At 36.8% G+C, this 15,625-nt stretch overlaps 1 protein-coding gene across 1 annotated transcript; it reads left to right on the forward strand.

Annotated features, from left to right (window-relative positions):
* Nucleotides 1-10,119: 10,119 nt before the first annotated feature.
* On the forward strand, nucleotides 10,120-14,390 carry LOC149554847 (uncharacterized). Its single transcript, XM_089828858.1, has 3 exons — nucleotides 10,120-11,369; nucleotides 11,816-12,147; nucleotides 13,260-14,390. The coding sequence occupies exons 1-3, from the start codon at nucleotides 11,321-11,323 to the stop codon at nucleotides 13,836-13,838; spliced, it is 960 nt and encodes a 319-aa protein (XP_089684984.1). The 5' UTR covers nucleotides 10,120-11,320; the 3' UTR covers nucleotides 13,839-14,390.
* Nucleotides 14,391-15,625: the final 1,235 nt, after the last annotated feature.

The following is a 15,625-nucleotide window of genomic DNA, read 5'->3' on the forward strand; positions in this document are numbered from 1 at the left end:
TATGCTCTCCAGAACAACACTTATAGGTCATTTGGCCAAATGGGTTATGCTCCTTAGCGAATTTGACATCCAGTATATGGATAGAAAGATAATCAAAGGGCAAGCTATAGCAGATCACCTAGCTAATGCACCTCTAATAGATGCATACCCTTTGATCACAGAATTTCCAGATGAGCATATTTGTCTAATTGAAGAACAGCCTACATGGAAACTTTATTTTGATGGCTCATACACATCTCATGGATCAGGGGTAGGAATATTGTTGGTTACACCTCAAGGAGATTACATTCCAAAAGCCTTCAAGCTACAATTCCCTAGCACCAATAATATAACAGAATATGAAGCTCTTGTAGTAGGATTAAAGATAGCTGCAGAATGGAATATCACTGAGTTACAAATCTTTGGCGATTCTCATCTCATCATCAAGCAAGTCCTAAATGAATATCAAACCAAAGATGAAAAGCTATCACCCTACAAAGAGCTAGTTGATCAGCTAACCCAACATTTTACAAAGCTTCAGTTTACACAAGTACCTCGAATGCAGAACAAAGTAGCAGATGCTATGGCTACTATCGGCTCGCTCTTGGAAATTCCCCAAGCAGCTACACAATATGAGTTTTTAGTCAAGTAGCTCCTCACACCTGCCTATGCGAATGAGGATTCAAATCGTGTTTGTATCTTGGTTGGTCCCTAATCCCCTTGGTACCATGAAATTCACGCTTACCTTAACGATGGTATCATATCCCCTCACCTCACACATAACCAATGCCAAAACCTCATCCAAAAATCATCCCGCTATGTTATCATAGCCAATACCCTATATCATCAAGGTTATCACGATACTCTCTCTCAATGTTTAGATGAAAATGAAGCCGTAATGGCATTAAAAGAAGTACACTCCGAACTTTTTGATGCCCACACGAGTGGTATTGTCCTAGCATGACAAATCCTTAGAGTAGGTTACTATTGGCCTACCATTGAAGAAGACTCCTGTGACTTTGTCAGAAAGTCTCCCATGTCAACAGCATGCAAATCTTGTGCACGCTCCAGCACAAGATCTACAGCCTATTGCACCACCTTGGCCTTTTTCTTGTTGGGGCCTTGATCTAGTTGGAACCATCACACCTCTCTCATCTGATGGACATAAATAGATAATAATAGCTACAGACTATTTCACTAAATGGGTGGAAGTAGTCCCCCTAGTCTCAGCTACAAGAGTTCAGGTCTCCAAGTTCATCTTGTACCACATCGTTTGCCACTTCGGCATCCCATCCACCATCTTCACTGACCACGGAGGTAACTTTGAAAATCTCAACATGGAAGAATTATGCACTTCCCTTCGCATCCATCACCGCTTTTCTAGCCCATATTTCCCACAAGGTAACGACCAGGCAGAGGCAACTAACAAAACCCTCCTCAAAATTCGAAAGAAAGTTGTCAATGATTCTAGCCGCGATTAGCACCTACAAATAAATCTAGCTCTATGGGCCTATCAAACCTCCTTTCGTACATCCACAGGAACAACTCCATACTCCTTAGTCTATGGTGCCGAAGCCATACTACCCATAGAGGTTGAACTTCCCTCATTGCGCATATCTTTGCGAGGGAAAATATTAGATGAAGAATATAGAGTAGCTTGGCTCACCCAGCTAGATCTCTTAGACGAGAAGCGACAACAAGCTTATGATCATCTCACAGTCTATCAAACTCATATCAAAAGGAATTTCAACAAAAAGGTGCTTCCACGACACTTTCAGCCAGGTGACATGGTCCTCAAAGAAAACATGAAAGTCCAAGCAGATCGAGAAAAGAAAGGCAAGTTTGAACCTACCTGGCTTGGTCTTTATGTTGTCACTGCCTCCTTTGGCTGCGGAGCCTATCAGCTATCTACACTAGAAGGAGAACTCTTGAATGATCCTACTAACATCATTCATCTCAAGAAGTTCTATGCTCGAAGATCCTTGGTATACCTAGCTTTTGAAAAATACAAAAAAATAATAAAGATAAATAAGCGTCAAATGGTGAAAACTTGGCAATTCAAGCGCCTTGGATAGGTACCTTGGTGAAAACCTGGCAATTCAGGCACCTTGTGTACTAAGACTAATCCATTATCTATCACTATCCTATCCCTCATCCATCCACCCACCATCTCATAAAAAAACATGCTTGTTCCCTTAGTGTTCCAACCAAATATCCAAAATCTAATGAAGCCTGTAAATACCTCCTGTACAGCTTGTAAAATCTTGTACCTCAATTTGTAAATCTTGTACCAAAGCTTGTATTATATCTTGTAAATCTTGTACCATAGCTTGTATATCCGAATCTTGTCCAAAGCTTGTACCATATTCTAGCTTGTAAATAATCTTGTATCCTAGTTTGTATCCTATCACATGCACACAAAGAACCCTATTTTCCTTAAGCTTTTTGCAAACCATCTACCTATCCGCCTATCAACTATTATAGACATCCCACCCTTCACAAACATTTCCATCTCACAAAACCCAAACATGAAACATTTGTAACATATCTTGGTCCGTCAGCTTGTACATCCTCTTTAGCTTAGTACCATTGTATCTATCTAGCGTTCGTGCCAATTCGTCCTTGATCAGCATCTTGCACACATCGCACATCTTGGTTAGTTATTCCAATGCATCCTTTAGCTAGATCTCTTGTCACCAAAGTGTTATCCTTCTTAGTTCAGCTTGGCAGACGCATCACTCATCCAGATCCATTAGCATAGGTGCTCTCCAATAGATCCTTGCAGGATATAGATTTCCTCATTTCTGATCTTGGTCCGTTAGTACCTTGTCCTACCCATCTCATTGGCAAACGGCTCTCTTTTGGATTTTCACTTTCTTTTTATTCGGAATCTTCCCTTTTGGGTCTTGAAATATCTTTTCCAAGCAATTTTTTTGTTCCCTCCTCAAGGTTGCCATGATCTTCCATATCATGGTATACTGCAAATGGGGCAATCTGAGCGTTAGGTCTTGATCATGTCTTTTTCTTATTTTCTTTTCTTCTTGTGGGTTACCCAGTGTCATTTCCATGATGCTTCCTCTGGGATTCATGTGTGATACTAGGGCAATCATTGCGTGTTTGTTTTGAGTCAGTTTGTCAATCCTTTGGACGGTTGGTGAAAAGGCCTTGATGTTCTTGGTAACCTTGGCAATTAACCAACAGTCCTATAGAAAATCTAGTGCTCAACTACATGGTGGTACTTCTCTTTGAAGTACCCCCCCCCGCTCAAAAAAGCTTCAATAGATTCCCTTCATCTCCATTATCCCCCATCCATCTCCAGCATCTGTCACTCCTCCCCCAGCTTATGCATCAGTATCTCTTTGAATCACTCCTCGTGCTTAGCTTTAGGGATCCACAATCCTAGTCTTAGGGATCCACTAATCAAATCAATCCACCAAGCCTCATCTTTTGAGATCCACAATCCTAGTCCTAGGGATCTTCGAAACCTATCTTCTGCCAATCTGACTCTTTGAAATCCTGTTGCATCAGCTTTATCATTCCATCATCCATCTCCCTACCATGGATTCCTTTTATAGCGATCTGCTCCTCCATCCTCCCCCCCAATCTTGGAAAGTCTTAAGCTTTCTTTACTATTGTGCCTCTGATTCTCCTTTATCATTCTCCCGTAGTGAGAGTTTGAGCTAATTCAGCCCCTCCTCTTTGCCAATCTGTGTCTCTGCTCAATTTGTTGTACTTTTCAAGAAGCTGTCGAGCCTCATTTCTCTCTCCGTCGCCTTCTTGAGGGGGCATCATCTAAGTCTAGTCTCTCCTCTTCTTATCTGAGACTGGGGCAACCTTGTTGCTAAAACATCTTCCTCATGTCGTCTTCACTCGAACTTCTTCGAAATAGTGTTGTCTCAACACTATGTCAAAGAGGGGCAAAATGTAGACACCTAAATTTGATTACACCACTTTAGTAATCCTATTTAGTTATCTCTAAAGGCATCATTAATTAAATTTTTATTTAATTAATCCTTTGCCATCCCCTAGCTGATTAGTTTAATTAATCATCTATAGTCCTAAATTGATAAATCAAATAATCTATCATTTATCAATTAAATCTTTTTCTCCTATCTAATTTCAAAAATCCCCATTTATTAAATAAATCTATTTGATAAATAAAAATCCTCAAATCTAAAAACCCCTAACCTATCCCTAATCCTCCATTTAGCCTAATCCACCCCATCCACCCATACTAACCTAGCTTAGCCACTAACTCACCCAACCTCATTAATGCCATCCACTTGCACATCTCTAACATCCTTAATCTAATCCTAAACCCAAGCCTAATCCGCCCCCTAATGTTGTCACATTCCCTCAACAAATTTAAGACTTTCCTAAATCAAATCAAAGTCCCCTCTCCAAAATATCCCAACCACCAATCCATGAGTGCTCTTACAAACCATAAAAGACTCTTACAAGCCCACTCATGACTCTTACATCCCTCTTCCATACTCAATCACCCTCATCATGCCTTTAACCAACCCCTTATCCTACCCTCTCACACTCATCCTCCTTGTGACAAGTGTCACCTTCCCATTGGTGCAAAACAAGCACAATCCATGTGCTCTCCTTTGAGTGCATCCTAGCCCTCCTTAAGCTTTCATCTCTCCTTGCATCTAAGCCATCCATCCCTCTACCCCTTGGCCTATAAATTGAATCCCCTCCCAATCCATTTCATCACAATCCTTCAGCTAAAGTTACCATGCTATTTTGAGAACCAAAGTCATCAATCTTAACCTTATAATGCCAAATTGAGAGCTCACAAGGCTACCAATTTGTCATTACCCATCTCCACCATTGAAGCAATTGGGCAAGCAATTGACCATACATCCACATCAAAGGACACATCTACAAAATCAAGGAAGCATGAAGTGTTTTCTCCTTTGAGGTTTGCACTTCTTGTTTGCTTTCTTTGTCTAAGCTTATATGTGAATTTAATTTTAGTTTGTGAATGTTTCTCTTATTTTTAATGTTCTTTGCACACTAAATCTTGTTCTACAAGGTCAACTTGTACCTAGAGATGTGATATTGTTAGGGTGTTTCAGGGTTTTCTATTCTAATCCCATATTCATAATCAATTTTTCAATAGCAATTTCTTAGTAATATGAGAAAAATAGCACTTTTCCTTACAAATTTTGGGGTCAAATTTTCCTCCTTTTCATTTCATATCATAGATTTGGTTTCCTACTTTAATTGGACTAATTGTATACATATTTCTCCTAGATCTTAATTCACCTTTGTCATTTAATCAATTGGATCAATTTACTTTCACATTACACATCTAAGGTTAATGAACATTACATAAAAGAGGAGTTCTTTGTATGCTTTCATAGAATAATTTGGCTTCAGTATTGGCATCCCTTCATCTTATTGGGGTTTTGCTAATCTAACTTTATAATGACCTTTGTTTGGTCATTCTAAGAAAGAGCAAAATATCTTCCTAAAGAACAAATATCTCCTAAGATTTTCTAGATGCTTTGTTGATAAGAGTAACTTCCCATTTATATTGCCTGATAGACTATGTCATAAAAGACATTCCTAGCTACTTGTTCATATTAAATATGAGAATAATTATATTACCATTATTTTAATTATTGTTATTAACTACAATAAATATTATTATATTTAGTTGACTCACATCATTATATTAATATTGTTAGGTATATATTTTTATTCTTTTAAAAAAAATTATTATAGTATTTAATACTATATCGTTAAGCATGTTATGTATATATAAGTTATTGAAATATTTGAATACTATTCATTTATTATTTATTTACATATATTATGATATTATTATCATATTTATTTTTGGACTTATATAGTATAGCTTATATTAATTGTCTATATTTTATTATAATTATTATTATATTTTCATATTATTGTTTTTGATATAAAAGTAGCCAAAACTAGGGAGTTAGCCCATTACAATAGTGGTGGTGCAACCAGCAAAAAGCCAGCCAACAACCAGCAAACAACCACACAAAGCACCCTTAACAATTTACATCAAAAATAAAAGTAGCAAAATAATGGTAATTAAAAGTACTAGGGATCCAACCCTTAGGACCAACAAAGTTTAATAGTTTAACAAAAAGCATATAGGTGGTCATCGCGTCATACCAGCTATAGCCTAGAACAAAGTTTAACCCAAAAAACAAAACCATTAGCAAAGGATGGAGAGTGAAAACCAGCAAAGTACTAAACACAGTAGAAAATAAAAGGCCACTAAGTTGCATCTTTTTTCTTTCCTTTTCTAGCTAGGAGCACCTTGGCCTAGTCTTCAACAAGGAAGCCATAGAGAAGCTTTGAGTCCTCCTTCCTTAGGCTATCCTACTCTGACACATCAACCAGCAGCTACAGAGTAGTAGCAGATGCATAAGTCACCTTAAGGGTGAACTTTGAGAACAGGGAGAAGCCCTCCTCCACATCATTGCACCTGTCTTTGAGCTCCTGGAGATCCTTTTCCAAGTAACCTCTCCTTTCTCCTCCGTTCCCAATTTTTACACCTTGTTGTTCACTAGATTTTTGTTGCTATCCTGCACCACAAGATTGTCAATGGAGGCCTTTAGGTTAACTATATTATTGTTGATATTTAGTTTTATTGTTGATATTTAATTTTATTATTAATATTACTTATTTTCGTAATATTAATATTTCTTATTTATTAGTAAATTTCTACTTAAAACGGGGACATGGAAAACTTGATTTATATTGAGTTATTTTTCGAAGCCCCTATTTCTCTTGTATTGGATGGCTTAGGGTGAAGATGTTTTGAACTCATCTCATCTAGTTTATATTCATAAATTCATTGCTTCTATTTTGCCCCTAAATACCCTTATGTCAACCTTAAATGCACTTAAACGTCTCTCACACATTCCATCCATCTCTTACATCTTTGACCCCCATTCCTCTTCCCAAAATGGTTACATTCCTCAAGGAATTGACCTATCCTCACAAGCTCCCTCCTTCTGACAAGTGTCACAAGGTTATGAGTTTAAAGAAGCACAATCTGTGTGTTCTCCCTCAAGTGTATCCTACCCTATCCTATTCCTTTAATCTTGACTGTCCATTTGACCTTTCATTCGCCTAAAAATTAAGCATTATTTCCTTCACAGTTCATCCATCATTTTATGCAAAGTGATCAATGCCCATTTTAGATTCAAAAGAAAGACTAATAGCCTTATAATGTTAAAATCTCCCCACACTATTGTAGCTTGAGAAAATCATCATTGGGAACTCATCCAGTCCTTGGACTACATCAAAATATCAAGAAGAGCTTAAGGTTGAAGAAAATCTGTACATTCTTGGGCTTAGTTGCAATTTCTTCTTATTTTAGGTCCAATCCTAAATGTTGTAATAGCTTACTTTGTAAGTATTTTAACTTTTTATTTCTTTCCTTTGCACATTAAAAATATTTCATACAGTTACATGTAGAAGGCTCAAACTATAATACAAACAAAAGACCGTCAAACTATTAGTCAAGGTATGAGAAATTGGCTAAGAAAATATTTGAATTGTCCCTTTTCTGATTTTATATGATATTTCAAGCCTCTAATCAGATCTTTAAAATCAAACTACCAATATTTCAAAGATCCACCAATTTCTCAATAAACCCCCAAATCGGGTATGCCCGAAATAGTGCCAAAAACTTCACAGCTTCACATATTATTAATAAGTATGAAAGTGGACATTCTTATAGTAATTTCAGCAGCATAACAGCCTGCAAAATGACATTTCTAGATCTGTATAACATTTACAAAATAACTCCCAAACTGAGGATAAAACAATGCTCATCGGGCTCTCGAAAATAACATAGAATAGCCCAGAAACACCACAAAAACACTAATAATCTATCACAGAAGTATAATCATGACCAAATACATATATTCAGCTCTATTTTAACATCTAAAAGTCTGAAATATAGCAGCAACCCAAACTGATATGAAATACTCAACTGGAAACACCAAACTCTTACAAAAAAATACACCCAAAAACCCACAAATCTACACTGTTCAGCACAAAGGCAAACTCTGCATGAGCATGCACATGGAATGGCTTCAAACTCCCGTCCTTAGCCTTCCTGGAAACCTGCAGACTCCTGTTCTTGGGTCTCCTTCTCCACAGGTTTGGCAACTTCTGAAGAACAACAAAGCAATGCGCAAAAATCAAGTTCTGGAATGAGCCCAGAATACCTCCAAACCCCTTAAAAGAGGGCATAACCCTAACTCACGTCTAAGAGGGGTTAATAAAAAATATTTTAATAATAATTTTCATTTATTAGTCCATTCGCTTCCAAAGATTATCCCCTTTTGCTGAAACTTCACCTTTTTGGGCCTGCCTGCCTTAGCAAAGATTATTATTTTTAATTATTTGAAAAGGGGACATGACAATATTTTGTAGCACTAAGGAATTATTACCAATGGATATTATATTGCAAATGAATCACTATGATGAACAATAATAAGTTACCAATTGAACACTAGAAAAATGAAAGACTTTTGCTGAGGATAAATGTAGACAACAAACTAATTATCAACTAAGTTGTAAGAAAATACTTGTCGAAGCAACTTTAAATGCATGACATCAATACACCATTTAGCGAGTAAGTTGTGGATTGTTCACTTATCCTTTGGGAGATTGCAAGTAAAATAGCGATAATTAGTAAAGTCAAGCCATATTTTAGGCATAAGGCCACTAAGCCATAAAACACTCTATGCATAGAATGACACATAATCAAATTTGCTAAACAAATTTATTGTCTCAATAAAACCTAACTATATTGCAACTCTTATAAAACTTAAACAAAGTTTCACTTAATTACTTGGGTTCAATTCTTTCATCGTACCATCTCTTATGAAAGTTTGTTTTTAAATTTCAGTTCAATCATCCAAAAAGAAATAAAAGTATCCACTTCATCTACACCCATGAAAATAAAGTATTTCAAAAGGTTGGGCTTACTCGGGGAGATATCTAAATAAGTGAACATCTTAGAATAATTAGTATAACTCTTATTGATGTAATGCCCAATATTTTTAACAATATTGCATCAATAGTTGTGTATTGGTGATGAATACCCATTCCATATATTTAAATTGTAACAAATTATGTGATATCATATCGATGCAACAATTAAATATGTTTTAAAGCTCAAGTGTTGATCTTACTTTTTAAATAGTAGATTTAGACTCTTTTAGAAAAATGATATTAATGTAACATTGAAACCTCATTCATAAACAAGAAACTTGTCAAAAGAAAAATGTTGTATAATAGTAGAAGTAATTTTAATTTTTTATGTAAAATTTTAAAATGTAGAATGAAAATACTCAACTATTAGACCCACAATTAGGACATAATAAAGACTTCTAAAGGCTAAAACAAGAGTTCAAGATCGAGACCAGCCATTCAAAAATGCGTGCCTTCAAAATTTAACTCTAATATGCTTGGAACTTTGGGAAAAAACTCAGCACCAACTTGAGGATATTATGTGAGCTTATCTCGATATCCGATAAGGAAATTTAGCTTCTCGAGGCGTGATATGGGAGGCACCCCATTCGAATAAGAGCACGGTTAGTATGTACATTGACAAAGCTTTTCAGTTTTATTACTTCAGACTTTCTCGTGGAATACCAACTGCTCGATCTCTCATACTCTACACTCCAATTTTAGAGCTTCCAAACTAGGATTTGGGTCATGAACTTGTTTTTTAACCATTTACAATTTTGAAAAAGTGACGAAAGCCTATCAACTTGAATTGGTACTGCAACAGTTAATACGCTTGTTACAAATGCTACTGTTGCTGACAACAGCAGTGATGCTTCTGCTGGTACAGTAGTTGTTGTTGATGATGATGTTGCATTGATGGATATCTTTATCAAGCTGTTTTCTAACATCTAAGTTTTGTAAAATCATGCTTTGGTTCAAAAAATTTGCTTACAATGGTCTTGTCCTAGGCATTGCTATCAATCAACAGGGCCTTGCCTTGTACTGTAACTATGGCTGCTGGCTTTGGGTTGAGTCAGGATGGAAAACAACAGCAGTCGCAGAGGGAGGCATCTGATAACTCTTTTATAAAATGGTGGTGGGGCATCTGTATTAAGTGCACTGATTTTCAATGCAGAGGAGCATCATGAGGGTTTGATATGCGCGGATGCCCTAATGGTCATGTAGATTCCATGACTTGTGTATACTTACTTGTTTAGGCATATGCAATTTGGGGAACAATAGTAAGGCTGTGGCTGCTGCTTTAGATAGATAGGTGCCCTGTAATCTATACGCCTTTTGCCTCCATAGCTGTATTATCACTCATTAAAAATGATGCTGCAATCATGAGCATGCCTTGCTTTCTCATATTTCTATCTGGTATTGTTTGTACTTGGCGCTCTTGTTAAGATATGAAGATGGCATTGGATCTGAGAGAAACTGAAGACCCTGAAGCTGATGCTCCGAGGCTTCTGTAGTTGTAGGTGTCTCTGCTTCTACTGGGTGAAGCTCAATTGATTCAATGAATGACATATCTGGCGTAATCATCAGAGACTCCAGGAGCTACTCTTCTTGTAGCTAAAGATAAGTGAGAGACACATACTCTAAGAATACAGTACAAATCAGTCATTCATGACGGTGGTTACATATTTTAATGGTTGGGAAGCCAAAATCCTCAGTTTATGGTTTTAGCCTTGAAACAATTGGGATTGCCATGTGCCCAAGACAAGTTATATATCTAGATTTGAAATCTTGTGATTGCATGAAAGTAGTGATAAGTATATGATAGTGGGTATAAGGATTTTCTCATTGATTTGTATGGCAAGATAATGAGTGAATAGCTTTGATTATCCAATTGTGGGGATGTTTAAATTTGATTGGGCACATATAGCTAATGCTATGGACTTAGAGTTGGAACTGCCATATGACGAGCATATAAAATTAAGCATATAGTTTTGGTGGTAGGTTTAGATTACACAACATCAAATACAGATTATGGACCGTGCATAGAAAGTCATATTTCAGTTGGGATGGCGATATGATGAGCATATGTCAGTGATAAAAAAAGATCTGGTTGTGGGAGATAAATATTTGAGAATGAGTACAGAGCACATGTTGTGGACTTAGTTATTTGACAGCAAAAATAGTCACAGTTACGGATTTGAGCTTGGATGGCAACATAGTGAGCATATATAAACAATATCAAGTTATGGATTTGAGCTGGGTAGCTTCCTAACAGTGGGTATTGCATATGTTCCTAATTCTGAAGTGAGTTCATTGTACTCATACAGCTATTTATAAGTTCCTAACCAATCTGGGGATGAATATGAATGACCATAATTGCCCTTTGTCACCTATGGCAAATTCAGGTATATCCCAATATTTTGTGAATTTTATTAACTGTAGAGTTATTTGCAAGAACTTCTGGATTTGATTGTACAAAAAAAAAATTCCATCAAGGTTCCGAATCACAAACTGTGATCCATCATCAGCAGGATGAAACCAAGAATAAAAGAAACCTGTAGAGTTTTTTGTTTTGTGAATTTTTAATAACTGTTATGTGTTTTTTTCAATAATGGTAATGGTTAACTGATGTGTTTCTATGGATTCGCATGTTAATATTTCAGTAGGGTAATTAGTTCACAAGAGATCAAATAGTGTGTATCTGTAGGATTTTCAAAATTGTTTCTCCAAAGCTTCGTTTGACCATCTTTGCTTAAGATTTTATGTACAGCCTGAAACATCTGTGGAGGCATGTTAGAAGAAAGTGTGTTTGATTCCCTATCTAATTTACACCTCTATAATTTGTTTTCAGGCAATCCTGAAGAGCAGATGGATGATGATGCAGCGGATGAATTTATGAATTACCAACCAGAGTCTAAAAAGAGAAGACTGACGGTAGATCAAGTGAGATCTTTGGAGAAGAGTTTTGAAATGGAAACCAAGTTGGAGCCAGAGAAGAAAATACAGTTGTCTCAAGAGCTCGGACTTCAACCTCGCCAGGTTGCTGTGTGGTTCCAGAACAGAAGAGCTCGTTGGAAAACCAAGCAGCTTGAAAGAGATTACAATTTCCTCAAACTTAGTTATGATACCTTGAAATCTGATTTTGAGGGATTGCAGAAGGAAAAGGACACTCTACTCGCAGAGGTTAGAGCCTATGAAAAACCGTACATAAATCAATGCAATTTTTTTTCAGAATAGATTGTGTTTGATCATTTTGTTTACTCAATGTGGTTTGTGATAGAATTCCTTGCAGACTCTAGGAGCACCGAGCCTAATAGGAAAAGATAGGTCCTCCTAAGATTCATGCTACTCCCTCTGTTCACTTAACCGTGCTTAAATTGCAGGATAGTTCTCGAGAGATTGGTTCTTATCATTTACTACTGAATGAGATGGTCATTAAGGAGTGCCTCAAATGTTCGATGCTCTTCCAATTTTCATCCCTAAAAAAATATATAGAGAGTTGCCTCCTATTTTTTTCAATTTTTATGTGGAAGGATGCTTTGAGAAGCGCAGAAAAGAAGTAAACCCAAGTTCCATTCATCTGCTTGAGCTAGTAGCCAAAAATCAGGCCAGCAAGAATTTGAATCGAGTATCCAGCAGCACATCTAGTCTTCTATTACCAAGAGAAATGAGAATAATACAATCTGGAGATCTGTACCTCAAGATACCTTATGCAGTCAGTTTATACCCCCAAAGAACACAGTACGAGATTTAAGCATTCGTCATAAGAATCGATCATTCATACTTCATTATAGACCTAAGAGACATTCATCCCCAACACATGAATGATCTTCTATTATATCTTCATTCCAAAATGCAGGTCTCAATCTTTGCTGTTATACATATATATCCATTATCTCATAGTTACCTTTCGGATATGATTTACAACCAACATATATACAATATCCAATGAAGGGACGTAGACTGCTAGTGTGAGCTATTAATCTGCTAAAATCGTCCTTGCTTGAAAATTTATAGAGTGATGGTCCAATCAAAAACCAACTTAAGAGAATAAGAGCAAAAAACTTTGGGATCCATCTGTATTAACTTCTGAGGAAAACTGCAGAGATGCTTTGGTGTTTGCTTTTGTTCTTCCATTTGTTTCATGTAGGATTAGACAGTTGAGAGATCAAAATTTTGGATCTACTTATATGAAAGTTGAATGATTGAGTAACCTTTTGTTACCCTTTTTTAAAAGAAAATTCATTGCAGAGAATTTTAAAATGTTTCCAGTTTCTGATTCTGTGGAGTTGCAGTTGGAAAGCCTCAAGGGGAAACTGATGGAAGCCGAATGCTGCAAAGGGGATGATCCCAACTCAACGAAAGAAACAAGCATAGTTGAAAACAGCAACAATGTTGAACTGGATGATTCAGGAGGAGAAAGCAACATTGACATTAAGCCATTCAGCGATATTGCCCACCTCTTCAAGGAGAAAGACCAGAGCATGGAGAAAATCGATATCAAGCCACTTAGGGTTTTGGTGTTGAATGAAAATGAGAGTTTTTTTAGCCCTGAAATTGATTCCAATGCCAACATGCTGAATGAAGACAAGAAACCCCCACACCAAATCTTTACTCAACTTGCACAATCTTCATCATCCATGAAATACCCATCTATCAATAACCCTAATATTGTAGGTGGGGAGGGCTCCCATGAGCAAGGCCTAATGAATTTAGCTGAGGCTCTTTGTGGTATGGGTATTCCATCCAAGGCATGCCAGCAACTCTTCAGAATCGATGAGGGTTATCTCCATGAAGAAGCTTGCAATATCTTTGTGAATGTGGAAGAACAGGGTGCTTCCAGTTCTCTGCCATGGTGGGACTATTGGCTTTGAGCTCATAAGCTGCATGACGGACCAAACTAAAGCTTCTAGTACTGAAATATGTTGCACTATGTATAGCTACATAGCACCGAGAAGGAAAAAACTGAACCTAATGTCCAGATAAGTCATGATGGATCAGTGTATATTCCTATGGTTTGCACCAAGTCTGCTAGAGCAAATGAGGCAGACCGGGCACTAAATTGGTAAATTTCAATGCTTATTGATTGTATATTATTGGCTTAAGTCCTCGTGCAATTGCGGTGGCTGGAGAGGAGAAGTACTAGTACAACAGAGATATTTCAAGAGAGAAAATTTATGCTGAAATGGGGCCTTATTATGCATAGCTTCCGGAATCAATTGTGCACGTTTATTTCCTAGAAAGTTTGGGATCAAACTTGACCTGAATCATCACTGCCCAATCTGGCCAATAGATTCATTGGTTTAGTCAGATTATCAAGGGTACATATGGGATGAGGAAATTGTAAAGAGAAAGGCCTCAAGGCCTGCCTTTATGTATGCTACATATGTTTCTCAATTATAAGTTGAGGGCTGTAATTCCTGTAAGATTCCATTTGTTAACAAAAAAAACTTGAACAAAGAAGAGTAAATTGAAATCCTAACAAATTTCACACTTCAGAAAGGCTAAAACCAGAATACGTAAAGACTTAAAACCCTAATTTCTTCCCCACACATATGGCAAGCTAATCAATCCATTGATAAAGAAATGACCCATTGAATGCTCTCATGCTGCCAAATTACATTTCACTAAACTAAACTAGACTAGCATGGAACATCTAATTATTATTGTTTATTTATAAAATGAAATGTGAAATTTTATATATATTTAATTTTTATAATTTATTTTTAATATTAGTTATTTATGTAAGTCTATTTCTTGTAAAATATAATGATTTATTAAAATTTATAGTATTGAAGCAATCATTGTAGAAATCAAATAATAGATTTAAAACAATAAAAAACATTTTTAGTATTGGAAAAAGAGGGGCAAAAATTTATTAAGATAGAAAGGATTACAACAAGGAGAGCTCAACTAGGAGCTTTATCCTGAGCAACAAGTTCATCAAATTTTTGCATCATCTCAAAGGGAAGTTGCCCCCTATCTATAATATTTTTGCCGAAGCATAAATAGAAGCCCATTTGGCTAAACAATCAGAAGCTCTATTCCATTCACGAGGAATGTAAGTAAACCTAATGAATTCAAGAGAGGTATAAAAGAGAAGAATTTGATTAACAACAGTAGCCAACTACCAACTAACATCTTCAAGCTCCTACGAGGAAAGCAAGTTCACCACCACTTGGGAGTCAAACTCACAAATAATCTTGTGCCATCCCCGCAAACAACATTGTTCCACAACATATAAAATGGCTTGAGCCTCAATGAGATTGTTAGTGTAATCACCCTTATGCACTGAGAAAAAGAATTTAACATCACCAGAACTGCAACGAGCCACTCCCCCAAAACCAACTAGGCCTGGATTCCCTCAAGAAGAACCATCAATGTCAATTTTCAGAACTCCATGGGGAGGAGTCCAATGCCCATCCCGATTCACCTGACCTTTCCTCTGTTGCCGAGGCTGCCTGGTCATGCTTTGAAACCTTTGAGTTGCAACTCTGTCTTGAAGATGAAAATTGAGGCGATTGCATATAACAAGATCAACTGAATCCATACCCCCATCTAGCGCACAATTCACTTGAATAGTTTTTTGAAGAGAATATGAGATCTTCCACCAAAGATGCATAACACCAAGCCGAACATCTTGGAAGATTCGACGATTCCT

The sequence above is a fragment of the Cupressus sempervirens genome, chromosome 5 (assembly GCF_028749045.1).
Source record: "Cupressus sempervirens isolate cs-2001-9-10 chromosome 5, ASM2874904v1, whole genome shotgun sequence".
In the NCBI taxonomy this organism is placed as follows: Eukaryota; Viridiplantae; Streptophyta; class Pinopsida; order Cupressales; family Cupressaceae; genus Cupressus; species Cupressus sempervirens.